This window comes from Apteryx mantelli, chromosome 4 (genome assembly GCF_036417845.1).
Source record: "Apteryx mantelli isolate bAptMan1 chromosome 4, bAptMan1.hap1, whole genome shotgun sequence".
Taxonomy (NCBI): domain Eukaryota; kingdom Metazoa; phylum Chordata; class Aves; order Apterygiformes; family Apterygidae; genus Apteryx; species Apteryx mantelli.
Window position 1 is genome coordinate 48285593 of NC_089981.1, and position 27701 is coordinate 48313293.

Sequence of the window (27701 nt, forward strand, 5' to 3'; positions counted from 1 at the left end):
ATTTGTTTCAGTAATATTTAGATTCACTACACTGAACAAGTTCCAGAATTGCTGAAGCAAAATTGCTCTTCATATAAGTAACACGTACACATATGGTATGAGACAGAACACAGTTGACTGTGAGCAGAGATGGCAATGGTCCTTTAAAACAAATACATAACTTTAATTTAAATAATAAGAATAGGTGTCATTGAAGAACAAAAGTCCACCAGCATGGCAAAAGTCTGAAATATTCAATATCCTTGATAAGACATGGCAGTTCATGACAAAAAAAAGCATTTGGGAAACAGAACTTTTTTTAAAGGTAGAACATCATTTAATTCAGGTTATTAAAACCAAATAAAATTATTTTAATTGATACTGTATGGACACCACCTTATGCATCTGAAGAGGGCTTCATGGATTTGCTACCAAGAGTCCCAGTGAAAATGACACGGTATCTTGCAGATGGAAAAATACTAGCCACCAAGATAACAAGAGATTGCAGGGAGGGAGTTAAAACTATTTTCTTACCACACACAGCTGAATATTTGCATTTTGTGCATCACAGTGAGATGTGGTTAACAACATAAACTAGTCCATTTGATATTGCAATTAATGATCAAAAAGCAACTGCTCACTAAACTGAATCATATGACTTTAAAGTGAATACTTCAAGCTGTCTTCACTGAGAAGGCTACTTTGATAGAAAGAGATGGCAGCCACCAAGAACATTTAAGTAGCTAATGCATTTGATATATCATTCTGGCCTGTCTTGATAAACAGTAAGAGAGAGAAAAATGCTGTTCAAGCAGAGGACTGCGCTTGTGACACTGGCTGGCTCTGAGCTTGTTTTTTCCGTGCCACTGCTGTGCGCAAGGCCTGAAGAATCATGTTCTCATTATTCATGATGTTGTAATTAGTCAGCTTCAGGAGCTTGTTGAAATCTTCTGCTTTCAGCGAGACCTCCCGAGTTGAGTACGGAGAGCAGAAACCGGAGATATCAACCTTGCCCATGTCCATTTCCGCAGTGCTACGTGACATGCCTGTTGAAGGAAAGAGGCAGTAAATTTCACCGCTGAGGTGTTTGTAGGGTCCCAGGGAATTACTGTATTCTGATAGACTATGTCAAGAACACAGAGATCACAAATGTGGTTGCTATGAAGACGTGCCATATTTTGATCTCTGAAAAATCAATTTCTCAACAAGCCAAAAAAAAAAAAAAACAAGCAGAAAAAAGAAAGTGGTACTAAAAGAGATTCCACTGAAATTAAGACCTTCTACTGTCAGTCACAGCATGTCATTCTGTGAGTGTTCACAGACACTTCAAGTCTTACCCTTCAGATTTATGAGCAGTGTATGTTCTGCTCAAACTCATATGCTACAATGGCAAAAGGAATAAAGAGATGTATAGGAGGAAGCAGAATATTGGTAGCTCTGGAAGTTATCATAAAAACAAAAGCAGTTTCTCATGCAGTGAAAATACTGGTCCAAAGGGACACTGCGACAGTGTTTATGAAGACCTTAGTTAACATACTATTGCTTTGATTTCTCAGGATATACAACCAACACAATGAATGGCCCAAGTAGAAAGCACAGTAGCCCTCTACAGAGCCATTCTATACTATAAAGGTAATTTTCCCTAGATCTAGCCATGTTACAAAGATACACAACCTGAGAAATAAGCTTTCTGCTACATCATAAAGTAAACTTTTGGAGATCTCAAGAAGAAATTAGCTTCTACTCCTCTACTTGAGGAACACATTTCTTCTGTCACTGAATTGTACTAACACTGGTAACTAAAATTATACACCAGATTTGACCTGATTTGGCAAACAGTTTGTGTTATCCTGTTTTGCAATGTATTTACTAGTAGGAACAAGCAATTAAAGGAAAAAAAATGTATTGGGATAAAAAAAAACACTCAGAGTGGAAAATTTTCCTTGGATCAATAAAATAGCTGAATACTGCTAACTTACCAGGTGCTACAAATCTTTGGAAGGTGTCATTCACCAATGGGAAATAAAGCAGTATAGGAGCCCCTGGGGTCTCTGCATCATCAAACATGTAGCACTCCTTTAGATTCTTCTTCTCATCTTCCTGCAGCACAACTCTGGGAAATGGAAATCCCTGCTCGGAGAAGTATCTACAAGCCTGTTCTAGAGGCTGGGTCATGGCCAAACAGGAGTAACACAAGAAATGAAAAAGATGCAAAGATCAAGCTGCTTCCAAAGCCCAGAAATTCATTCTAAGTTGCACAAAATAACATATAGTGCTGCAAAGCAGGCAAGAATGTGAGCAACTCTTACCCCAAGTGGAAGTCCAAATATGTGTTTTTATGTGGTGGTATTTGGGTTGACTACCACTTTCAAAGTCTATAGAACAATTTTAACCAAATCAGATTTATGTAAATATAGCAAATGCTTTTGATCTCTTGCTAAGAGCCCACTACATAAGGAGAGAACTTTTATTTATTCATTTTTAAATGAATAAAGGGGAAGGACTTCTTCACTCAAAAGTTTGTTTCTGAACAGTCAAGAAACCACATACACAAATAAAAGGACAAATGAAATTTTTTACATTTAAAGAAAATGCATGTTAAAGTCAGCAACTAAATCACAGCCAACATTTTTGCAGCTATATTTCTGCTTTAAAATCATCTATAAAACTTTAATGGAAGTTGCAACTCAACCGTATGTTCCCTGTGCTAGTGAAGCACAGCGTCCCAATCATCCCACTTACGGCTATTTCAAAAGTAGTTTAAGAAAAATACAGATATTTTCCCCTCTGGGAATTTCCCTTCTTCTTCTAAAGCTTGGAAACACCATGTTACTAAGTTCTACTAAGAAAGTTTTACAGACACCTGTCTAAATGCTAAAGAAAGCAAAGTCTTCATTAAACAAAGAAAACTTTGAGTGCTCTCACCAAGGTTTGCGATCCTCCAGTGTAATTTAAGTGTAAGATGACATCCACTTTCCTCTCCGGTCTCATAAGTGGTGGGCAGCTGGTTTCAAAGAAGAAAGCTGCATCTACCAACTCCAGGTGCTCTGAGTTGCCTCTCAGATCATTAGGGGAAGTGTCTAGCAAGGTGTCTAAAAAAGTAAAAGATTTGGAGTTATTAGCAAATTGCAGAAAGACATCTGTCAAGTTAGAAAGCAAAAGGAAGGTGAATTTCCTTCCCATGCAGGATTTTCTTTTTGCTTTATGATACAGTGCTTTATTTTATAGCTTACCCTCGCCTTATAAAAGTATGGTTTTCCACAGCATGACACCCTGGTGTATAAAAGGAAGGCCAAGGCCCTCTCTCTCCTATACTGCCGAGACCTAAATTTCACATAACTATGAAAAAGGATCACTGGATCACAACTCTACTGTCACTGTCCAGTCTCTCTTTACCCTGGGACTCCTGCATGTGCCCAGCTGAGAAGCCATGCCTGGTCACAACTTCTCCAATACAATCAGCTTCCTGAGCCACCAGTTCTTGTTTTTTCCCCTAGCCAGGTTGCAGAGGCAATCCTTCAGCCTCTCCGCTCAGTTTTTTTGTTGGTCTTTCCAAACCTATGAACTGCACTAAACCTGAGGCAGCTTTTCTATACAGACGGAGCCCCACCTCAGTGTTTTTCATCCCCAAAAGGACTTGCAGTACCATACAATTCAAAAATTAATCAAACAATTGTATTATTGAAAGTGAAAGATGTAAGGTGTTCCTTCACTCTCCCTCACCTCTCTTCTCAGCAGTTAATAATAATTAACCATATAACTTGTTAAATTCTCTTCAGGATATGTAAATCTCCCACACTAAATTGCAGTCCTTAGGTGTGGACTGCTGCAACGAGTGAGCGGAAGCGCTATACCTTTCCATTTAGAGAACTGCTGATGCTGGATGTATTCATTGTGCATCTGGAAGCCCCTCAAGAAATTGTGATATTTTGACACAGCAGGGCGATCCGTTAGAATATCCCGGAGAGCTGTGGAAAGGCCACTTGCAGGCGTGTACATGCATGTTGCCATCTCATATGGTCTCTCAGGCAAGTCTGGTTGTTCCTCTAAAAACATATGGCATAAATTACATGTCGTTAAATTATAATCATGATTAAGAGGAGGCCAGGCACAAAAAGAAGGCCAGGTACTAAGAGGAGAAAGGGTCATCAACTGTACCAGTAGTAATCATGTATTTAAATCTCTCAGCAATCACTTTTTTAAGGGTTGAATCCAAAACCTGCTGAATATCAGCAGTAGACAGCAAATGGCTTTTGATCCAGGGCTACAAAAATTTTCAAAATAAAAAGTGAGAATAAAACAAATGGTAGTGCCACAGTGTTTGTTCCTCATGATGAACAAATGATAATGTGACAGATTAGTTCATTTCTCTTGGTCAGGCTGATTGTCGACTATCCGCAGGTCAGGTTCACAGAATAATTTACTGCCTCTGTAGATCATTTCTGGATGTTCTTCTGGACCCATAAGAATATTTTTTTCCATCTCAACATAACAGGAAAGACAGAGCATTTTGAAGAGGGTGTCTTTATAGCTAAATGTTTGGTCACCATTATAGTATAGTGTTTAGCTATGTTTAACTACGTAGCATGCAAACACTACATTCAAAGTCAAGTGAAAAAGGAATTAAGTGTTAAATATGTTATTCCATTTGTTTAAATATCTGTGTTTCAGCAATGCATTATTTTTTCCTATGGTCTGCAGTGAATTCCAGTGAAACTCTTGACAAAATATAAACTCTGTTTATATTAGTATAAATATATATATTTATATTTATATATATAATATTTATATTATATTAATATAAGCTTTGTTTTCTAAAGCCCTGTTTTGCCATATCTGACTGAAGAATCATTTTTCTCATGAAACAAAATCATTTGGGTCCACATTAAAATAATTCACTTTTCCAGGCAAACAAAAAGCAGGAAAAATCACTTTATTTATATATTTGAGTGGGTTAATGCTTTTGGAATTTCATTTAGGTTAAATTTGAAATTCAAAGCTTATATTGAAAAGAAAAAGGTAAATGTTTCAGGTGGAAATTAAATATTTTGACTTTTAAAAAAGTGTGTTCAGTTTAGTTTATGTTTTGGCCAGCTCAGTTCAACACAGACTTGCAAATTATTTATATAAGCCTGAACATAAGTTTTCTGTTGCAAAAAACATATTGCACAGATATGTCACCTAAGTCTGTTCATCATCAAATCACCTGAATTTTATTCATTGCTTGAATTTTAACATAGAGGTGCTGTTAGGCAAGATATTTGCAGGGAATGATCTTTCTATGGAGCTTCTGTTCCCTTTTGGTGTAATAAAGCTCAAGTCTGCTGACTTCCTTGGACCTCAACCAAGTCTTTCAGTTCAATCAGACTTTTGAGGGAGTGATGTTCAATGCAGGGGGAATAGAAAGTGGAAAAAGAAATTCTCAAACTTCCCTCTGTGCTAACAAGTAGAGGCGACATGAGAATTTAACAGAAGCTCGTCTTTCCAAGCCTTTAGACACAGCACTTTGGAGACTGTCTTATACATATCCAACCCTATCACCTTTCCATCAAGGTCTGTCTGATGGTGCCTAAACTTCTAATAAGATTCTCACTAATGCTGGTGTCAGATTAAGCAAAGTAATTGTTATTCAGAAAAATTGAGTCACTTGATTTTCCTAGTGCCTCCCCTATCTTGAGGCTGAGAGCATGGGACTGACAGAAAAACTCAGAAAATGAAAAATGTGTGTGTAGTTACCAAATCACAGGGGCCTGGAAGAGGGAGGCCTTAAGTCAAAGGGTACTTCAAATTTACCTATTTCAGTCACTTTGTCTTGTGTCCATCTGTGCCAGAAATCCTCTGAATTGTCAGCTGCATGCCAGGCGTCTAAGAGGTTTTTGGAGAAGATACTACTCCACATTCCTAAAAAGTGGGACAAATGTAATAAGGAGTACTGAGGTAAACACAAGCAAGTGTTTTACACAAAGAACTGCCTTTTGCTCCTTCCACAACTCTTAACTTTTTTCACATATCTCTCTAATTTTTGCATAAGCCCAGACATTTATTTCAGTGGTAGAGTTGGTTCAGAATGAATCTATTTCAGAAGAAATTTCAAATTATTTTCCCTTCCAACAGCTGGAACAATGTACTTTTTTTTTTTTGACAAATACTACTTTGTCATTTTCCCATTTTCATCTCCTTTTTCCTTCCACAGAGAAACAATTTCAGACAACTCTTTCTCTGATCCCCTCTTTTGTCCCATGTATTTGTTCTCACTGTTTTCATCACCTTCTGCAAAGTCTCATAGATTTCCGATTTCCAATTTCCTAAACATTTTGCAAGCTAAGGGAAATAGCAATGCTTCTAAAGTACTTCTGAAGGTATGCAGTAACTTGCCATTTTAGGTTCATTTTGTCTTAGCTCAAATTATAAAACCATCTCAGCTAACTGAGCAAGTCTCAGGAGACATGCTGAATTTTAGCTGACTGAGGTACCGAACCATTTCTGACATGATTCTGTACTTCTGCTGCCACATGCAGAACAGCTTGATAGGGACTGATTTCCAGAATCATTGTGTTTATATTAAATATTTGTCATTTCCTCAGGCTAGTGAGTCACCTTGCATGAAGCAGATCCGGGATTCGGGGAGCTTCTTCATCAGGCGACCCATGAAGAACTCACTGCCAAAATCCTCTGCCGGAATGAAGGCGCCGTATTTCAGGAAGCCCACCTCATACGGGGTGAACTCCACCCACTCTGCCAACACATTCATAAAGTTAGCTCCAGCAGCCAAGAAGACATACTGGTAAAAATGGTAAAGTAAATAGACATTGAATAAACCTTTCAGGCTTCAGCTCTTGCAGGCGAGCTGATTTAGAACATACCCTAAGCAAACCCTACTGACAGAGCCACCTCTCTGACCCAGTTGACAATTTAACCAGCTGTCACACTTTTTCCAAGTTGGTGAAAGAACAATTTAGTGGCTAAGGAAAAATTTAAATTCAGATTCCTTTTTATCTAGCAAGTGAAAAATTCTTCTCATGGAAGGTGAACTCGAATTCAGTTTAGCTTCTATTGCTTTTACTGCCATTAGTTGACCATGAAAAACATACACTGAGTGAACTCAACAAGGCTTTAGTGAATCAGTTTCTTTAAGGACTCCTAGGATTGCCCTTCTGTCACAGTGCCACGGATCTATGGTGTGTTTAGTCTGAAGATACTATCTTATCATCCAGACTTACATGTCAGGTGATCTTACCAAAAAAAGGCTAACGAAATAGTAAACTATTGCTATCTATCCTATGGCACCCAACTATTGTTTATATCTCTGAATAGGACTTTTCCAGGCTTGGAGTGAGAGTTTAGAACAATCCTCCATTATTTTTAGGATCTATACTCAGACTGTATCTCCTTAGACATGAACTCAGCTCTTTTCCTGAAATTGAAACATTACCTCTAAAATCTTTGGTAGTAACTTTGTCCTTGACATTGAGAGCAAGGTAGATGGGCAGTGGGTTCTGGCCCTGATTCACTGCCCGTCGTTGATCGGAAAGTCTGTGGTGGCATTTCTGGATTTGAAACAAACAAACAAAAATGGTTAACTGATAATCAGTTCCATAAACACACCAACTTACCATAGCATTTGAATGTGGGATATCATTTATCTGAATTTCCACCTAGATAGACCCTCTGTGTGTCCCAGTTATGAATGCAAATAAGTTCTACCTACATGTCATGTACTGATTTCCTGCCAACCATATGGAATTTCACTGTGCAAAAATCTCTGTAATGTTATTATCCTGCTGCATCTTCCTAGGTTTTTAATTTCTCCCAGTGGCCACAAAGATCAGGTCACCAAATTTCTGAGAGCAAATAGACATTACCCCATCATTTAACATGGATTCAATCATAAGTCCCCACAGATCAATGAAAGATGTCTTGTGTCCTGCTTGGGTCCTTTGGCTCAGCTCTTTGTAATAGTTCCTCAGACTTCTCAAGCAAAAAGCACCCATCTTGCATTTGGCTGCTTGCTTCCGAGCTTCAGTAACTATTTCTCCAAGATCTTTGCGTGACCAATCAGCATCTTCATACAATTTTGTCATGGTCCTGCAGGCAGGAAATTGGAAGGGAAAAGAAATGAAGTTGATTATTTCTGAAATTCATAGGATATACTTTGCAGAGTTTGGGGCACTTTTTTTTTTTTTTTTTAATCTTTAGGTCACTCCTTTCCTTTGAGCGCACCTTGAACAGAGATACAAGTCTAAAGGCACTCAATTAAAATCAATTGATCTGAGACCCAAGGCTTGTAGCTCCACCAACTGTTTATGCTGTTTCTGTCCAAAAAACATGAAGGCTTATTTTGCATAGGATTTATTTTCACACTTCCAATAAAGTTTTCTCATTTAATTACAGATAAATTACTTCAATGACACAGAATATATGATGTACTTACTATATGTCTTTCATGGCTGACCCTGGCATTTAAAGGCCATAGACAGAAGCAATATCTCAAGAGACCCTTTTTTTCACTTGCTGAGATCTAAAACCCTAGACAAAGCGTGGGTTTTGCTTAAGGCAATAAGATCCACAAAATAGTATCAAAATTTGTATATATAAACACATACACACACGTGTGTGTGTATGCATGTGTGTTATGTATGTGTGTGTGTGTGTGTGTGTGTGTGTATATATATATATATGTATGTATGTACGTATGTATATGAATGGAGGATATAATCAGGAGTGTGAGCTTCTGGTTCCATGAAAGAGTATTGAATTTCCAAGTGCACATTCCTGCAGATAACATCTTTACAAAATCACTTCTCACCATGTTGTGCCAGATGAGCCACTGATGTATGAAACACAGTCCAGTACATGTAGCTTTTGAAGACCCAAGATGCTGCCATACATGGCAGTGAGTGCTCTTATGCCACATCCTGCTGTTGTCACAGCCACTATAGGCACCTGCTCAACAGAGGGGCAGAAAGCACAGGTTGAAAAGTGACATCAAGGCACATTCATGTAAAAAAAATAAAAACATGCAATAGAAAGATCCAAATGCTGGTAAAAGGAAGTACACAGATAGGAGGAAAAGTGTCATTACTGCATAACACGGAGCACTTATAAATAACATAAGTTGCTTGACATCCCTGTAGAATACAGTGAAAGATTTTGCCACTTCTGGAAGGGTTTTTAAGAAAAATATGGCATAGGCCAAACTCATTGTTTTGAAGTTCTTTCAATCACTTGAAAGCTTGAAAGCCAAGCTGGAAACAGAGAATTTGCTCATACAGACAGAACAGTGGGCTTTAAGGCTGAGATCATGCTTGGCTGCAAACTGCATTTGGCAAAAGGAGCTGCTGACAGAGGACTTCATTCCTCATCTGAATGGAGGGTGCTCACAGGGAGAAACCACGCCTGCTCTCATCTCCTGGCCCAAGGGAAAGGAGAAAGAAAAATCCCCTAACGGTGCCTTTCCCAGTGACCTCGTGCTCTTGCAGGTCTTCCTCCAGGTGAAGGACATTCTTCAGCGCAGCAGCAACCACCTTTTTCCGGTTTTGCAGGAAATTCTGCTCATCAGCACACAGGTCAAACCCAAGGCGGGCATCTAGATTTCTTGGCCTGAAAAACAGACCCTGAGTCCTGAGACCAGGGCAAAAATATTATGTATTATTACTCACTGTAGTCAGCTCCAGCTGAGTTTGTGTGTGTCACAGACTGGTTCATGGACAGTATAAAGTAAAAAATGAGAAAGAACAATGTCACAGACAGACCTCTGTTAATTGGTGTTACTACTACCAAGACAAGAATGCAGAGCAGAGCGTGACATTGTCCTGATGTTGTAATGATGCTGTGGCAACATACTTCTGGTATCACGGAATTAAAGGTCCTAAATAAATGCAGGGGGAGAGATGTGTACTGGCTTACTGTTTACTAAAGCGAGATGCATTTCAGGCAGCTTGTTTTGTTTGATCATATGACTGATCTTTCAAATTTCAACAGTGTCTACCATATCTGCATATAACAGGATAACCAGTGTCAGTAGGTGCTGCAATTGATTAGGATGACAGCTACAGTGCCTTGGTTTCACTTTGTGTTATACAGAGAGGTAATTTCTGTGTGGGCCTGCTCTCTCCATCCGCAGGCACACAAAGTGACATCTACTTACAGAACTAACAGTTTGGAAAGTGAGAGGAAAAGGGAACCATGATTTAATTCTCCATCACTGAAAAAGAAGAACTTGGCTAACAAAAGCCTGTAATCAAAAGATTAACACAGCTCAGTTTACAACTAAGTGTGCACAGCCCCCTGCTGATTTCCCACGGGCTTTGTAGGGGTACAAACTTCTCAATTATAGGATTAGACCTTGTGAGAGACCCACTTACCATTCATTTGCCTTTGCATACAAGTCGAATGTCCGGTCCTGAAAATCGCAACACAAACAGCATAAGCATCCTCAGACTATTAATCCTGCATTTTCCTCCCCCACTCCATCCGAGGACTGAGTTTTACTAGCTTTGCAATCAGCAACACAGCTGCAGAATCTCGCCCGCGGTGACTTTGGTTATTAGATATATAATGGGCTCCAATGCAATCTAAGTTGGATAGAACTGGGCAATCCACCAAAGTCATGTGGATTTAGGTCACCTAAACTTTTCATAGACGATTGTTTAATTTGCTTATCATTTTCTGGGAAGCTCATTGAAAGCTGGTGGTGTGAACTACAGGCATATGGACATTTTACATTGTATCTTCTGTTTCAGGTTCACCCTTTGCAAACACTTAAATGTCATATTCATTAATATTAGCTCACATACTGTATTGATGAGCATCATAGAAATGTCCTGAGAGGATTATTTAGTTTAAATTCAGAATAGGGTTTAACTGCATGCCTGGAACCACACCCAGAATAAAAGAAAAAAAAGAAATATTGTACAGTTGCATTGACAGAGAGTGTCATTCATACCCTATCCCGTAGAATACGTCATGGCTAACTGAAGTTGAATCACTGAAGTGTAAAAGTCATCATATCACACACAACTGAATGTGTCTTGGGCTGATTTTTATTGAGAAAGAGAGATTCTCACCTCTGCTATTGTTATTTTCTCTTGTATAGGAAGCGAGGTCAGAGCTAGAGTCACAGATTCATTCATATCCCTTTCATTTTGACTTGATATAGACTGGAAAAAAATGTTAAAAAATAATGGGGGAAGTTAATTGTTACACAAAAGGCGGGGGGGGGGGGGGGGGGCAGGGAGGTAAAGGCAGTCTCCCCTGACTCACCTACATACATATGCTTACTAATTCTCTGCATACACACAGACCTGCACACATACAGGTCTTAGAGGTCCCCACAGAAATACACAGCAAAGAGCCATCTACATCTTAGCTCTGGTCACATGGTCACGTACCCTGCTGAGCCGTCTCCGTTGCGGCAGTGCCACATTTAGTGCTGATTGATTGTACTTGATATAGTGGAATCTGGCAGGAGAAGCAGGGCAAAGGCAGGAGCTCAGAGTATGGGTCTGGGTTCCTTCATAGGACCCATCCACAGTTAATGCAAATTTTCTTTCTGAAGAAATGACAGAATATATATTGTCACACTCCCACAAACAATCTTTGCCACCTTATAAGCTAATAATACTCAAAGACACTGCATATTTCTACCTGCTCTTCATAGCTATAACAAAACATTGACTAGATCTCCATCCAGTGTGTATCTGAACTCCACCAGTATTCACCAAATTCAGCAGAATTCAAGGTTATTCAGGACAGGCTGCAAGTAATCTGTGCTCTGTGCTACAAAAGAATTTCAAACTGAAGTTCTTCAAAAAAAGCAGTTTACATTAAAGTGTCCCTCCTTGGCTTGCACAACAAAGTAATATATCTTTTTCTTAAATAACAACTTCATTTTGGTATCCAAATTATAGGATAAATAAATAGACTCATGTATCTGAGTGTCTGGGCTTCAGCTTCAGAGCTTTTGTACAGAAAGTGCTTTATAGTAACTGTTGCAATGAGCATAACACCCCTGCAGTACCATATACTCTGTTATTGCTGAGACCTCTGCTCTATTCATTACATAACTATTTACAGCTGATTTAATTTTTTTTTTCCACAGCAGACTTTTTTTCTATAGAAGAACACACTTCTCCTTGGAATCAGTAAAATCTCATCCCCCCCCCATCATCTTTACCTTTATCTTAAGATGTAATTTAAAAAAAAATAATTTCTAGCACTTACGAAAATAATGTCTAGTGGTTTCTTTGGCCCTCACATAATAACCCCCCAGATACCTATCTTCAGGGAATTGAAAAATGGTCCTTATATACAATGATACAAATCTGGGTTTGAAAACAAATATACCCTGTAAATCCACATACTTAATGATATAAATGTCAGCCTTCAAAAGGATTACCCCACTCAAACATTTTGGGTCCCAATCCACCAGACTCCTTGGCCATGGCAGTTGAGTTCAAGCATCCATGCACTTAAGCGCTTTGCTGGATTGGGGCCATCAGGAGATGCCAGAGCATGATGTCTTAAAAATTGCATAAGAAATATGTAGATCCACGAGTGCAGGCTCAACAAGTAGTGATACACTGCTGAAAATGTGTAACAAGGATTTTTGGCAATATGATGTGCCCCATGTTTCACCTAGTTGCATGTTCTGTATTGTTACACCTAAAGAAATGTTTAAAAGTTACATTAAGAAAAGAGGCTCAGTCTTCTTCCTGACTATTTTCTTGGTCTCTAAACCCAGAAACATCAAGGAACAACAAGGATTTTCCTCCAGTTAAGTGCTTAGAAATTTTCAATTTCATGGATAAATATTTTGCAAAGTTGTAAGCATCTAACAAGGTGTTATTATAGCAGAAAGTATTTTGTATGGAAACCAGACGATGCATCCACCCTCCATTCTGTAATAATCAATATATTTTTGACCAGTTACAGCCCCCTCCAGAGTCCTTTGAACTCAGTGGGAGTTTCCCTTGCATTTAAAAATAATTTTAAATCAGGGCCTTCTTTCTGCTGAATGTTTTTGCTATAAAACGGCCTCCGGTCTTGCTCTGCAAGTCAGTGAAATACTAACCTGGATGCTCCTTCCTCAGCCTCCCGCCGTTCACCTGCACTTCCAGACAGGAGACCTCACGGGACTGCAAGAGACAAGGAGGGAAAGCGGAGAAAGACTCGCGCTGCCCCAGGTGCTGGTTCCCAGGACTGGGCACAGCCAGGCCCAGGCACCAGCATAGGCATAAGAAACCAAGAGAGTCCTTGGGCTTCCATGAGGGGAATAACAGATCTTCTACAGGTGAGGAAAGAGGAGAAAGGATCTGCTTGCAGCCGCTGGGGAGACCAGCCCGGAGAGGACCTGCCGAAGGAGCAGCCCAGCGGGAAGGGGTGTCCACAGGAGCAGCGCTCTCTGCTCCCTGCCAGCGCAGCTCGCATCCCGGCGGAGAAGGATCACGGTCGCCTTGCCCAAGCCCGGCTCCTCGCGGCCCCGGCACCAGCAGGCAGCCTGGGAAGCACTGAGCGCTCAGGGCAGGTTATGGCTTTTCCAGCTGCAGCCTCTCCCAGCGTGAGTCGCTGGAGGGACCTGTGCGGGAAAGCCAGCGTCGCGGCGGCTCGCCGGGTTTAGCCTGTCCCTTTGTGCCGCAGTATGGAGCAACTGCCTGACACCTGTAATACCAGCCATGTAGTAAGCACAGCTATACAGCAGGAAAAGGATTATGAAATAAAAATTACCACTAAAACTCCATTAGTAGCAATGTTTTCAGGAGGATCCGGACTAAAAGACAAAATGAAAAATAATCAGTTCACAACTAGCACTTTCCTATTTTTTCTAACTCTTCTTTATTATTTCCTTATCTTTATTTTTAAAAGTCTTTGGACTGACAGCACAGGCAAACAGCCTAAGAAATTCTAGCTTCATATTCAGTCCAATTTGCCTCTCACAGACCTGGAGTCTGAACTTTAAATCTGGGCTGCTCTGTTTCTGGAGATCTGCTGAACAGAGAAGCTCCTCACTATATTAGACAGGATCCTTTTCTGACACATTTGAAGCAAAGTTACACTGAGATGGCAAAATTACACTATTGCCCCATATTGCTCAGATTTAGACCTGGGAAGCTACAGCTGAAAGCTGGTGAATTCATCCAACATGCCATTAATAAAAAAGGAAAAAATATTACCATTTACCTTAAAAATCAACAGTAGCACTAGGACTGATTTACATGCCCATTCTTTCCATTAACTGTATAGTCAGCATAGAAACACAGTAAAAAAAATTTTTTTTAATCTATTCCCACAACTAAAACAAATTCAAAGTATCAGTTTCCCACATTTTTGTTGCAAAGCGAATATCCGTGACCACACAGTAAGGAGCAAGAGGGGTTTTAAAACTTCTTAAAACTTCCTTCTGTGTAGGATGCCCAATATGGTCTGTGGAATGGTAGCAATCAGAAGACATTTCTATGCTTCAGTCAGTGTCTGTGCTTGCTTGTCAGTGTATCTGAATGCCCAGTATGGATAAATACACACCATGCACTGTCAACCACTTCACTGTTAAATGCCAGGCACAAGCATTCCCTGAATGCCCAGGTTACCCCCCTATTTCATTCAAACTGTTACAGTATTAGGGGGGCACAAGTGTACACAGATGTTTTGTATCCGTAACATCTTGCCTCTGACTTATCATTTCCATCGATCACATATTTGACCTTACTCACCTGCTCTCCATTGTGAATTCAACCTCCAGCTCCTCTTCTCCCTGGGAAAGAAAATAAATGAAGTCTCTGCGCATTGATTTTTCTAGGAAGTCGTACCTTACAGGGTGCAGGAATCTGTGCTGTTCATGGACCTTCTGTAAAGTAGTATCCACCTCTTTTTACTGCATATGCATTGGATTTCATTTTCTTTAGGTTTATCCATGTTCTATCCATTATAGTAGTTGACTGCTAGTTTAGACCTTGTAGGCCAAATATAATACATACTGCAGGGCCTCTTAGCAGTTGTTCTCTCCTTCTCCAGTCATAGGTTCATCCCTCACTATTTTTTACTGGTCATTCACTTGCAATTTCCCTTTCCATTCCCCCTTCCACAAGCTCTCAGTGATCCCCATTAATGTTCAGCATGAAGGAGACTAAATTCCTCTGGCGTGTCCACATGATACTTCCCCTCTCACTATCCCCACCCACAGCCTGTGCAAAGGGACCTGGTGGCACACTAACGTGGTGGCTTGTTTGGGCATATAAAGTCCAAGGTGTTTTGGAAGATGTAGTTTGGTGTGGCAGAGCCCAGGCTTGCAGCCTCATTGTGTGCACAGTCCTCACCTTCATCTTTTGTAACTCCCTGAGTTTTTTTCCCTTTGCAGGGCTCAGTGCAACTCTCTTTCCCCCACCGTGGAAGCTATGTGCACCCTCACATTATCTCATTGGCCCTGGTCTCCTTCGCGGCAGTAGGACACATTCCTGCCTCTGTCACATGCCAAGCGTGTTGTCTATACCACTGTTCCCCTTATGCCCAATTCTTCTCTCTTTCCCACCACTCCTCCTGGCCTGTATTTCTTTGCCTCTCATATCCTGCCCTCAGAGCTTCAGACCTATCCATCCTGAATCAGCACTGTGCAGCTCCATTTCCTTCATAGCTACCACTGCCCGACTTCCTACAGGTCCTTGCTCTGTTGTTCAACCATGTTTTTCTCTTCAGATCTGTTTTTTTCACCACTGCTGCACTGCTACTCCACCTGCTCTGGAGGTCCATGCTTCTTCCTGTCCAGCCTCAGAAGTGCTTCTCCACTTACCCAGTTCCCTCTTTGTCCCTGCCACTTCTAATCTTCAGTTTAGCCCTTCATCTCTGGGTACTTTTCTCTCCCTAAGTTTCCCAGTCCTCTGATTCTTCTTTTCTGCAGTGCTTTTCTCTCCATACCCTGCTGCTTCCTTCCTCCTCACATATACTTTTTGCACTCGCCTCCATCACATTTCAGTTTCCAGATATTCTACCCATATGCTTGCCCCAGAACAAGGCTTTTCCCATTTTATCAGTAGGGTCAGACCTCTCAAAATCTAAGGTGTGTCCTGAAATGTTAGAAGTGACCTGATGGATCATTCCAAAATTTCACATTACAGAGAAACAAAGAGAAACTTGTTAGTTAGTTTCACCACTTCAGAGGGAATCTTTAAAATTAGTCCTGCCTGCCACTCCTTTTTAGTTTTGGAGAGAGTATTTTTATTAAAGTACAGTGAGACGCTTCCATTTTTCTAGATATGATGTCTAGAAAACCCTCACTGTCTTAACACTACTCTCAGTTCCAGTCCGTTACATTAGTCAGTTCAACCTATTCTTTTTGTTAGCCTCCTAGAGTGAACACTAAGGAAAATATAGCGCAGAGAGCCAACCTTTCCAAAAAAACAGGTATCAAATCAAATAAGCACTCACTCAAATAAACTATTTGTATGCCTAAACACTGTCCTTAAAACTTCAGTATAAAATTGCTTCAACCATATGAAATCAAGACCTCCCAAAAAACTCACTCAGGAAAATTGATTTTGCAGTGTATGACTGCAGATCAGTATTTCCATGTTAGTAGAACATAATCCACAGCACAGAACCACAAGCTCCAGTTGGAAAGGAATGTCTAAAACTATTGGGGTAAACTCTCAACATTTTGACATCAAAGACAGCAACAAGGCTTAACTGTATCTGATACTGTTGGCCAACTCTATCTATGGAAAGAGAATCCGAAATTTATTGTAATGACAAAAGCAATCATGGGCATCAGCCTCTGAAACTGATGGATACGTTCATGGGGCTGAATGAACAGTAAGAAAGGCACATATACCAGAGAGTGAGAGGAAAGCTGAGATAACCACATTCTCACTTGACCACACTCTTTTAGCTGTGTCTTTGATTTTTATCCACACCTGTGGATTCAGCTGGAAACATAGCTGAATATTTTCTCCAAGCTGGATTTTGGAAACATCAAAGAAAACAGTAAGGAGATGGTCATCTTGAGTTGCACTGTCCTCATCACAGACTTTCAGCTCCAGAATGTTCTGGGAACAAAAAACAAACAAGAAAGGTTGTATAAGGTTTAACAAACAAAATTCTACAGATGATAGTTCATTGTAGCTGGAGGAATTGGAGAAAGAAATTCAAGAATGAAAACAAAGGAAACAGTAAAATAAAAATTTTGCAGTTGCCCTCTATGAGCCCTGTCAATTGTTCAAAAAGCTAAATAACTGCACTGAGACAGCATAAATATTTTGCAAGTGAATTCAAAAGGACTTGCAGTATGGAAGTGCCATATGTTACGTTGGATATGTGGTAAGAAAGGCTTACTCATGGGCAGGGAAAGAAACATCTCAGTAGCCATCTGCAACCCAATAGTCTGAAAGTACCTAGAGAGAGAACAGCAATGGGTGGCAGGAGAGCCACCACTCCTACCTTAACCTGGCTCTGAATGGTGAAGTGGAAGGTTTCGTTCCATGTCGGGTTCTTGCTGTTCTGAATTGTCTTGGTGCGGAAATGCTGGACCGAAGCTGTCGGCAGGCTCAAGCTCACATAGCAATCGGACTGGGTGACTGTTTAGGAGAGGGAAGGTGTGAAAGCAATGAACCAGTGAACAACATTTAGTGCCCCATAAGGTGTTGCACTGACCCAATTTTTAAGCTCTGTATGCAGGACAATATGCACAATGTAGTCCAGGATGCTAGATAAGGCGCTATCAAGTCAGTGATATACAAACAGCTTGCTTTACTCACTGTAAAAGCCAGGCAGTTTTCTCTCCTTGAGAACTACTTTCTTTTAATTGCTGGAAAAATAATAAACATTCAAAATACACAGTTACATTGCATTCCTTTCCAAAGAGATACTCGGTCAGCCTGTCTGCTTGTGTCAGGTTTCAAAGGGCTTAACACTGAAAAATCATCTGTACACACACAGGCATGCAGGCACACATTACAGACCCACAGAGAACTCATCAGCTTCCTTTAGGAACAGGGAACAGCAAACTTTAGCAACCGTGACTGGAGCTGCCAGAGCCCCCTTCTTAACATATTGGGCTTTCCACAGGCAGGCAGGGAAACTCCTCGATATTTCTATGGCTCTTTGGCTATAGCTTCTGCCTCTTCTACTTTTTGAGTATCCTTTCCTTTTTCTAGCACATCTGGCTTCCCACCCTAGCTTCAGCTGGAGCTTATTGCACTGATGATTCCCGTGAATTCACATTGCTGTCACAGATGGCAGGTCTTCTGTCAAGGCACCTTTATCTCCATCTACCTTTTTCCCATTTGGAAAGTTGAAGAGGGAAACACAGACACACCCACACTCTAAAGCTCATCAACAAGAGGAAAAGAAAAGATATGTATATTTCTGTGGAGAAGATGGATTACATTTAATCCACTGTAAAGTGGATTAAAATGAGCACATGTAAGAAAGGCATCAAAACGTTGAACAGTTCGACTGTGTAACATTTGCTTTGAGAAGCAGCTGTCCTGAGGGAGAATTTTAGCCAGCAAAGCTGTATAAATAACATTGCTTAATGTCACCTCTATCTCTGTGCCTTGGTCCAAGAGAGCAATAACGGCGTTTGCAACACTTGATGTGCAAGTGAAAGCTTGTCTGTGTTTCCCAGCACAGAGTGAGATGACAGCTGCTTCTTTGCACAAGATTGCATTGCTTTCATTTTGTTGTTTTAATTAGAGGTGTATTCAGGTCATAAAGTTGACTTGTGAATTTGAATGTGTCTAGGTGTTATGGAGGTCTGCTTTGGGATTTTCATTCTCCTTTCCCAGATTAAGAGGTTAGCTGCGAAGTTTGGCTTCCCACCTGAGCTCCACCAGAGGTGAGGGATGTTCAGGACCAAGGCTTCAGGATGAAATAGTGGTTAGCGGAATTGCACAATGCTTAGATCATCACTGAGCACTTTCATTATGAGGTCAAAATAATCTGTCTGTGAATAGTTTTTGTCAGCCATTAAGAAACAGAAGGTGAACATGAATCATAAGATTAACTAATCCATTGCACCCCACACTCAAAACTTGAGGATGATTACCAAACACAATCTGCTAGCTATGGATGAGTACCTATGGAAGTGCTAAAGATAGCAGGGGCAGGGGGTATTTTATCCATAAATGCCAATCACTCTATTAGCATTATATTTCCTCTATTTGTAAAGCCACCTGCTCGAGCGTTCCAGCCATTGTGTGACAGACGTACCTTCATCTGACTTTGGCTAGCCTTGTCCCACTCAGGTTTTCCTGTACGTTTGAAGTCAAAGTTTTACTGGCAAACCTGACTTTGGGAAATGTAGAATAAATGACTTGGTCCTTTATGTGAAACAAAACAATTAACGAAGCCAATGGTTTTTTCTGACTCCCCTGAGACTTAAGTCATCTTTGTTTCGCCTCTATTTCTGAAATAAGAATAACTTTGTCTGTTGAAGGGAGTTGTGAAACTCAGCATATAAAAGATATATGAACTATAAAAAATACCAAAACACATAGACATCACCTGGCTTTCTAATAGTTCTAATAGCCCCAAACTTCTGTGTATATAGGAAATGTCCCTAAGAACGTCTTTCTTGACTATTGGAAACTCTAGATTGATATGAGCACAAATTGCTGTTAGCTCTTGTCCCCACCAGGAGGAGGATCAGAAAATGACTGTGGAAAGACTCTCCTATCCTTCTTTTGAATCTGTTTGTCAGTGATCAAAAGTTTATTTTATTTACATTCCCCAAATACTAGTATATGCTTTATTTGCTCTGTTGTGGGGCTATATCTGTTGTGCAGAGCAAAGTTTTATTTCACAAGTGCACCAGGTTTTTTTCTGTGACTGAGCTTTGCTATTTGTGTGATCATTACCTGCTACTGTACTGTAGCTTATACATTCCAGAAATAACCACTTGTCAGAAAGGAGTCAGAGCTCTGATTTCTCATTTTAGATCTCTGACTTTCTCTGGGTGACTTTTGACACAGTCACTAAACAAGTGTGCTTCGCTGCTCTCATCTGTATGATGTATTTGATTATGCTTTTTGTACTTCAGAGATGTCACCTCATTACCTCTTGTTCATGTGGTATTTCAAGATGTTATGAGAGAGGCACTTTACAACACCCAAGAATCTTTTTTACATTTCTCAGATACCTCAGCCTCCTATTTTACTGTATCATCTCTAGGTACATGCAAATATGAGGACTGGTACTCAGTAGCTGGTCACTCGTGCTGCAATATCATGTCAGGTAAGTATCAGGTGCCTCTTCATGCATACGTACAAGACTCCCATTACTAGCCATGGGCATGTAAATCACCATTATCCTGATGCATAAGCATAAAAAAATCTAACTACGGAAGCTGAAGAAGAGTGATTATGCTGAAAAGTGAGGCATACAGAAGGACTTTACAACAGCACCCTGTGTCACTTCCCTCAACCATGACATGTGAACAGTCATCCAACGTGCCTGAAGTGTTGCCTGTGGTATCACCATTGGGCAACATCCTGCCAAAAGCAGGTGTGGCAGCATGTATTATGAGAGCATGGTCTCTTCATCCAGCTATTATACTAAGTTTCTAATTATCTTTCAGGATGGCAGCAGGACTGGATCTTAATTGTGTTTTACCATTAGAAAGCATTACAGAAATACGATCCATGCTAAAAAATACCATAGCTGCAGTACTGCATAACATCCTAGATAACAGCAGAAACACCAGGTGTTCTGACTTAAACTAAAGTCTTATCTGTCTCATAGGCAACTCAAATTCAACAGGGCTAAACCAAAATTTTTAACGCCCCACTACCTCCTCTTTTTTTTTTTTATTTTATGTTAACAGACATGACCTCCAGCTCACCTGTCACTTGGGCAGAAGCCTGAGTATCCTTCTTCTCTTGGACAGCCTTTGGGCACCCATACTGAGACTACTCCTAGAGGGGTAGATTTTTTTATGACTGTCAAGATATAGTTTTTATTATTGTACTGAAAGGATTCAAACTATGTGGTCTCAAACACAGTTCTCCTAGATCATCTCCTTGATCATGTCACCTCCCACCTGGAACTATCCATTTCATGAAATATAAACTATCATTAACTACTGAGAAAAGCATTTTTCTTCCTCCTCAGATGCTCCACAGCTAAGTAGAGATATGGCTGGGGAGGGTGTTGTTGTTGTTGTTGTTTTCCAGAGTGTAAATTATTAGATAATTTAGATTATTGTAACTTGTTTTTTTTTGTAAGAGTGTGTGTTACATCTGTGAAAATAAACTTCACTTTCAAAGCCCTTCAGAGGGAGACTATCAGAATTCATTTAGTCCTGGAAGAGCAGTTCCTGCCTCCAGGCAGCATATGACATTAATCTCCATCACCCAATAGTTAAACTTCAATAAAAAGAAACAAACAAACAAAAAAACCCCACAACTTTCAGACTTTCTCCAACCCTGCCTTTCACATTGGATAGAGTGCCCTATAAGTATCCCTAAAATAATATCACGGTTCTCATTTACATTCCTCTTTAGTGCTGTTTCCTGCTGAGATATTTCCAAACAAGCTAACTTATTTTTTTTTCCATTTTCTCCCTTGCCATGCTTTATCAGTCCACATCCTCATATTTTATGATTAGATTTCAAGCAGCACCTAGAACAATAGAGTCCTGGTTCATAATTGCAACTGCTTAAATATCATGGTGAAGTAAGTAACAAACAGCAATGAAACAATAAAATAGTGCGAGAACAAAACACCAGAGGAAGTCTGTGGGTTCCGGTAATAAGTATCACATTGGACAATAGTTCCTGAAAAATAATGTATTTCACTGGCTATATTTCATTTCAGCATCTCAAAGATCTTTCCATGCACTGAGCTCATACTGAGCAGAACTGCTGTTTCAATGTTATAAAATATGTTTTTAATAAATATATAAAATATACTATATAATGTTATAAAATACTGCATCTGAAATAATATGAACGTAATATAAAATATAAAAAGTCCAAAATTTGGAAGTTTCCAAAATTAACAAGCCTAAGGAAAAATAATCTTCTTTCCATAAGGATGAAAAAAAAAAAAATCTCTTTCACCAAGCAAATATTGAAGAATATTTTTTAACTATTTCCAGACCCATAAACCTTTGGAAGATTCAAAGATTACAGCAGTCAAATGTTTCCATATATGCATCCGAGAACCATTCAAGTTGTGATAATGTGTCCCAGAGCTTGCTACCAGACTGCTGAATGAACATATCAAAGCATCCCACCAAGGGGGAAGGTCTCAGTCAAAGAACTATGCACACTATGAGGACTCATGCTTTTATAGTACTTCCAAAAGGCTGTCGATAAGGAAAGATGCAGAACATAAAATCAACCACATTGGGCTAGACCAACCGTCCTTTTAGCCCAGTGCCTCCAGCCAGTGTCTACTGAGGGCTCTTGGGTGTTTTCAGGAAGCAGTGAATGATGGGTTGAAAGTGCTCTGCTCAGTGTCCCCCTAGCTCCCTACTTTTACCTTTTTTTTTTTTTCTTTTTTTAATCCTTAATGCTCCCCTTTTCTTCCTTTTTTAATTCCATGTGATTGTTTTGTTCCTCTCCAGTTTCTTGTTCTTTAGCCCCTGCTCTCTCTCTCCTTCTGAGGGAAGGATCTTTGATCTTGTTAGGGATGGACATCAATGCTATTAGGAGAATATGGCCCCACATTTGGTGAATGTCTAGAAAGAGTGTAAGGAGAGGGCAAACATCATATGATACTCTCTCAGCCCTCACAATTTATGGTTCAGAGATTCCTAAGCCAACCTTCACCACATTTGTCTTCTGTGAACTTCTCCAGTGTCTGCCCTGAACCCACGTAAGCTTTTGGCATCCATAATATCCTACCCTGAGGAGCTCTGTAGCTGAACTACGTGCTGCGAGAAAACACTTCCTTTTGTTTGTTCTGAAGCTGCAATGGTTGCCCAAGGGCTGTAACAGGCTAAGCGGGAAATTTGAAATTCTCTGAATAGGAAACCCTGCTGAAGAGTGGGTTGGATTGGTGCACATCCAAGTCTCAGCCCATTAAGGAGTCAGGGCACAGATGGGACACACACCCACCTCTGGGAACTGGCAAGTGTTTGCAGGCCCAGGAACATCAACAGAGCTGATGAGCCGGACGGGGATGTGGGTGCGCTCAGTGGGAAGGGGGAAGGCAGAGAGCATAAACGAGGCACCACGTTCACAGGTGATATCAGTGATGGCACTTATGCATCAATAAATACAACCGACAAATTTTGTGCTCAGCAAAAGGCAAATGCCACTGGAATTAAACAGCTATCAATCTAAGCTTGATCCAGCAATTAAGTGTATGCAAGGCAGTGCCATGACCGCTGTGAATTTTGAAAGGCCAAAATAAGTAGTACTGGGTACAAAGGCAAATGGGGTGCAGTGGGCAGGGGAGGAGTCCTCACCTCCAGCAGTAGCACAGAGGAAATTATGGGCATGTGAACCATAAAGGCAAAAGTATAACTACCCCCGTCTTTACTAGCCACACTTCGATCCACTGAGACTGTTACCTTGACTCAAAAGCTGGCCTGCTCACAGGTTGTCTGTGATTCCTATCTGTAAATCTCCTAATATTCTAATTTGGATACCAAAACACTAGTTGTCCTGCATTACAGGGGAGGCATTTCTTTTATATCAAAAGACTGTTGCTATTTTCTCCTCTGCATATTTGACACTTGTCTTAGGGATTTTTTTCCTATATGATGGAGGTACCCTACAAGCAAAACATTCCCTTTACAGGTATTATATTTGGTTTGTTTGTAATCTTTTCCTCAATATTTTGGTTGTTATCATTTCAAATGGATAATAGCTTACAGAGACGTTCATTGTAAATTGTTTGTTGCTCTGTTTTGCAGACAATATCCAGCCTATGCTTAACAGCTTAAGGCAAAACAGTTTTAGCATGGAAAGTCTGTGCTGTGTCTGTTATTGCTGTTCCAGACCTTGAGTAACATTCTGCTGTGTTTTGAATGTGTCTCTGTCATTCAAACAATTACTTTGAGCAGCAGTATAAACTGGTGGAATGTGCATTGGACTGGGAAACAGAAGTGCTTGAGTATTTGAATAACCTGTCCCTTTTCCTAAAAATTTTTTAGCATTAGGAAGAAGAGTATCAAAATATAGGCCAGTTCCCTTCAGAATAAAAATATTGTGAAGCAAAGACAAAAAGCATTGATCTAGATGAGCAAAAGGTGGGTAGGAAGTTTGGTAGGTTCATTATCATGCAGATGGCTTAACTGAGTATGGTTATTCAGAGAAAGGTATCTAATAGCAGTATTTTTCATGCCTCTGTCTTTCAGTTCAGAGCACATGTTAGTACCTTCAAAGAAGTTTTAGCTGTAGCAGGAGATTTTTCTCCAGCCTATAAATGATCTTCAAACCTGCTATTCACACTTTAGAAGTCAGCAAGTGGGAAACCACATATAGACTCTTCTTCTCCATACATTCAGCAACAACAAAGCATCTTGCTTCTCTGACAAAAATGGGAGCAAGAAACCCTTCTTCATAAACATTTGGGCTCTAAAGAAGTTATAACAAAACTCAAAACAAATCATTATGGAGAGGCGCATACACATCTTCCGTACAGCCACAGTCTTGCATAATTTTAACTGAAAAAAAATTTAGTTTGGTTTGATTCCTATAGAAACATTCTAGGTTCAGGCCCTTTCTAGTTGAATACATGAATAAATGCAAGACAACCACCCATATCCTCAGACTGGAGATGATTACCATTCATAGCTTTTTCTCCTGTACTTTCAGTTCACATACTTATGGAGTATTAATTGTTTTGGAGTTTATGGAGCTTTGGAGTATTACGGTTTCATGTAAATGTCAAGTTCCGGGGATTTTGTGAGAATAGCTAAGAATAAAAACAGCTAATAGCGTAAGTGCTCAACTAAACCTTGAAAGATGCATCTCCTATGGCTGAATTAAGTTTCACAGTTCATGAGAAATGTCTACTATCCACAGAAAATCACTATCACAGAAAATATTCTGGGCCATTGCCAGGGATGCACAGAATGAACATTACTGTAAGAAAGAATCGTATAAATTCCCCCATCTAACCTTCTTATTGCACCAGTTCCTGAAAATAAAGAGTCTTTCTTTGTTTGATGTTTCCTTATGTAAACCTGAATCTGCATTATATGCATTCTGTGCAGATATTCTTTGGACTAGAACTGTTGGCTGGACTTCAGAGTTTCACTGGCAAAGATCTAAGAATAAATAATATCCTCTAACTATGCTACTTCATCTTCAGCATGCCACAGTCATGCATCTTCTCTGTCCCACTCTCATGCTCTCCTTTAATAAATATTCTGTGGTGTCTGTGGCACTCAGTTAAATTCCCCGTAGTTTTACAAGCATGTGGATGATCTAAGAGTAAACAAAAGATACTCACACAAGTCTGCTTTCCTGGCATTTTTCATCTGTATGATTTTTACAGTGAGCAAGTTGCACGGAGAGGGTTCTGTCTGTTGAACAACATACAAAATGCATTGGATTAACACGCAAGGAGAAAGAACAGAAACAATTGGTGATAGTATTGGATTAAGTGTTTCAATACTAATCATCTAACACATTTCCGGACTGAGGTTCTTCTTTGTGCATCGTCTTCTCCTTCATCCCTGAAGGTTTACAGCCAGGTATGGCCGCAGACTTAAAAACATACTTTCAGTCATAGATCAAACCTCTGATGCCCCTCTACTTTCCATTGGGAGGAAGTTTGTGGAAACCCTTGACTCGAGGTGTCTGACTGACTCTTAAAACCCAATCAGAGAAATAGGTGACAGTGAGCCTTGTTGTGTTATTAAAAATATCTGGCACTCACCTAGGTCTATGTAAATTCAAAGGATGTCATTATATCTACTGTATTTCACAATTAAGAGTAGACAATCTAGCAGGGCAAGAATTAGTAACAATATTGTGATGTAATGATACAGCTCACCAGCTGCTTTATAGCCATACAACTCCATTGTTACGTTTGACGTAGAGCAGAACTGGCTCGTAGACAACGAGGACCTGAAAAATGTCTTTCAGGGACTTATACCAAACTTCCCAAAAGCAGGGAATGAAAGCAACAAATCTGTAATTATTTCTCTCAGAGCAATTCAGCTCATCCAATCTTCCTTTAGGCAAAGGTCACATAAGAGTATCCTGGAAAGCTTGGGAAGCCACCGAAATCTAGGTGGTTATCAAAAGACATTTAATAGTCCTGCCAGAAAACTGGTTTGATTTTTGTCATCCTCCCTCACCCTAAACAAGGATCAGGCAAACATGGTACTTAATCAAAAGTATGGGGGCTGCAGGTGAGGCAGTATGTTCCCTAGGTAATTTTCATTTTAAGGAATAAATCTCTGAAAAGAACAAAAAATTTTTTTTAAAAAAGAGCAAGACTATGTAACAGAACAAACATATTCATAAGGGACAGCTTGGGCATACTACCTATAGAGCAGGGAATATCGCTGCAACAAATCTGTAGTTCTATATATAAAGATGAGTACATTCTGTGTCACCATGCATTCCCCCACGTCCCCAAAACATCTCATTTTCTAAGAGAGCTCACCTTTAACAACTCACGTGATATTCATTTTCTGGCTTTCCCTATTAGTTTCACTATTAGAATTTCCTCACTGACCTGAGTGATACCTCTTTAATTTCTCTCAGCAAGTTACCTTGCCTAATCTAATTGGATGGAGTGAAGGACAACAACGTTTAACAAGATACTTTTTTTTTAACTGGGAATTTTCAAAATATAATTAAACTACTGTAGCATTAAAGTTCTGGTGCTCATCAGTCTGAACACACAAAGCAGGCACAAAACCCGGGCAAAAGCCACCCCTTGCTATCAGCCCCAGTGCTGAAGAAGAAATCTTCTCGGAGCTGAAGATACAGGAATAACCAGGCTTCCTACATCATTCCCTCTGCCACAAAGGCTGCAAACTGGCTCTCTATGCACCTAGCCTTAGCGCCCCTTCCCTTCCCTTCCCTTACCTGGCTCTTGCTGTAAAACGCCCCCATTGTGGTCTTCGCCACGTCCAGGCCAGGCGCGAAACGTGGCGGGAGGACGGGGACAGGAGCGTCGCGAGGCAGCTCCTCACGCTTTAAGCTGCCAGGAGAGGCCGGGCAGGTGTGCTAGCACCTGACGCAGGGCCCGCCTCGCCCCGTGGCCAGCGCTTGCACAACACCCCCTCCTCCTCCTCCTCCTCTTCCCTTGTCAGCAGGTGAGCACTCCCCATGCACCCGGGCTAGCACAGCACAGGGGGGGCTTCTTCACCGCTGTAGGGAGAGGTGCACTGAGAACCGGAAGGGATCTTCCCTTCCCAGGCATGGGCATTTCTAAGCATCTCTGTTCCTTCCTTAGGGCTTTTGCACACTGCAGGGCCGGCGAGCTACAGCCCCTTGCATGGCACAGGCTGACACCACACAGTGCGTCTTGCTGCTCGGCTGTGGGCAACCAGGCAATCTTTGGCCAAGGACATTCAAACAAACCAGCGTGCTTACAAAAGAATTTTTGTAGCTTTTTGTAGCCTTTAGGGAGTAGATGGCTCTTGGCTTTCAGATTCATCCAAAAGACAGTTCTTCTCCCCATCCCAACTTCCATCTTGCTCTCAGGCAATAAGCTGTCTTGGCCAGGAAACAAGATTTTTGTCTAGCAGAAAATATCAGTTAAGATTTTGACATTTATTTTCGTACAGGAATGGAAGAAAAACAAGCTCTTTGGCAGAT

At 40.4% G+C, this 27701-nt stretch overlaps 1 protein-coding gene across 1 annotated transcript; it reads right to left on the reverse strand.

The window, feature by feature from the left end:
- Positions 1–786: 786 nt before the first annotated feature.
- On the reverse strand, positions 787–26993 carry LOC106498182 (cytosolic phospholipase A2 epsilon-like). Its single transcript, XM_067296475.1, has 20 exons — positions 26967–26993; positions 25375–25447; positions 17404–17540; positions 16881–17012; positions 14688–14728; positions 13705–13747; positions 13052–13115; positions 11370–11530; positions 11046–11138; positions 10344–10381; positions 9444–9600; positions 8786–8922; positions 7842–8064; positions 7412–7526; positions 6577–6714; positions 5773–5880; positions 3834–4025; positions 2905–3071; positions 1959–2145; positions 787–1025 (listed from the first exon to the last, which is right to left on the reverse strand). The coding sequence occupies exons 1-20, from the start codon at positions 26991–26993 to the stop codon at positions 787–789; spliced, it is 2472 nt and encodes an 823-aa protein (XP_067152576.1).
- Between the last annotated feature and the right edge of the window lie 708 nt (positions 26994–27701).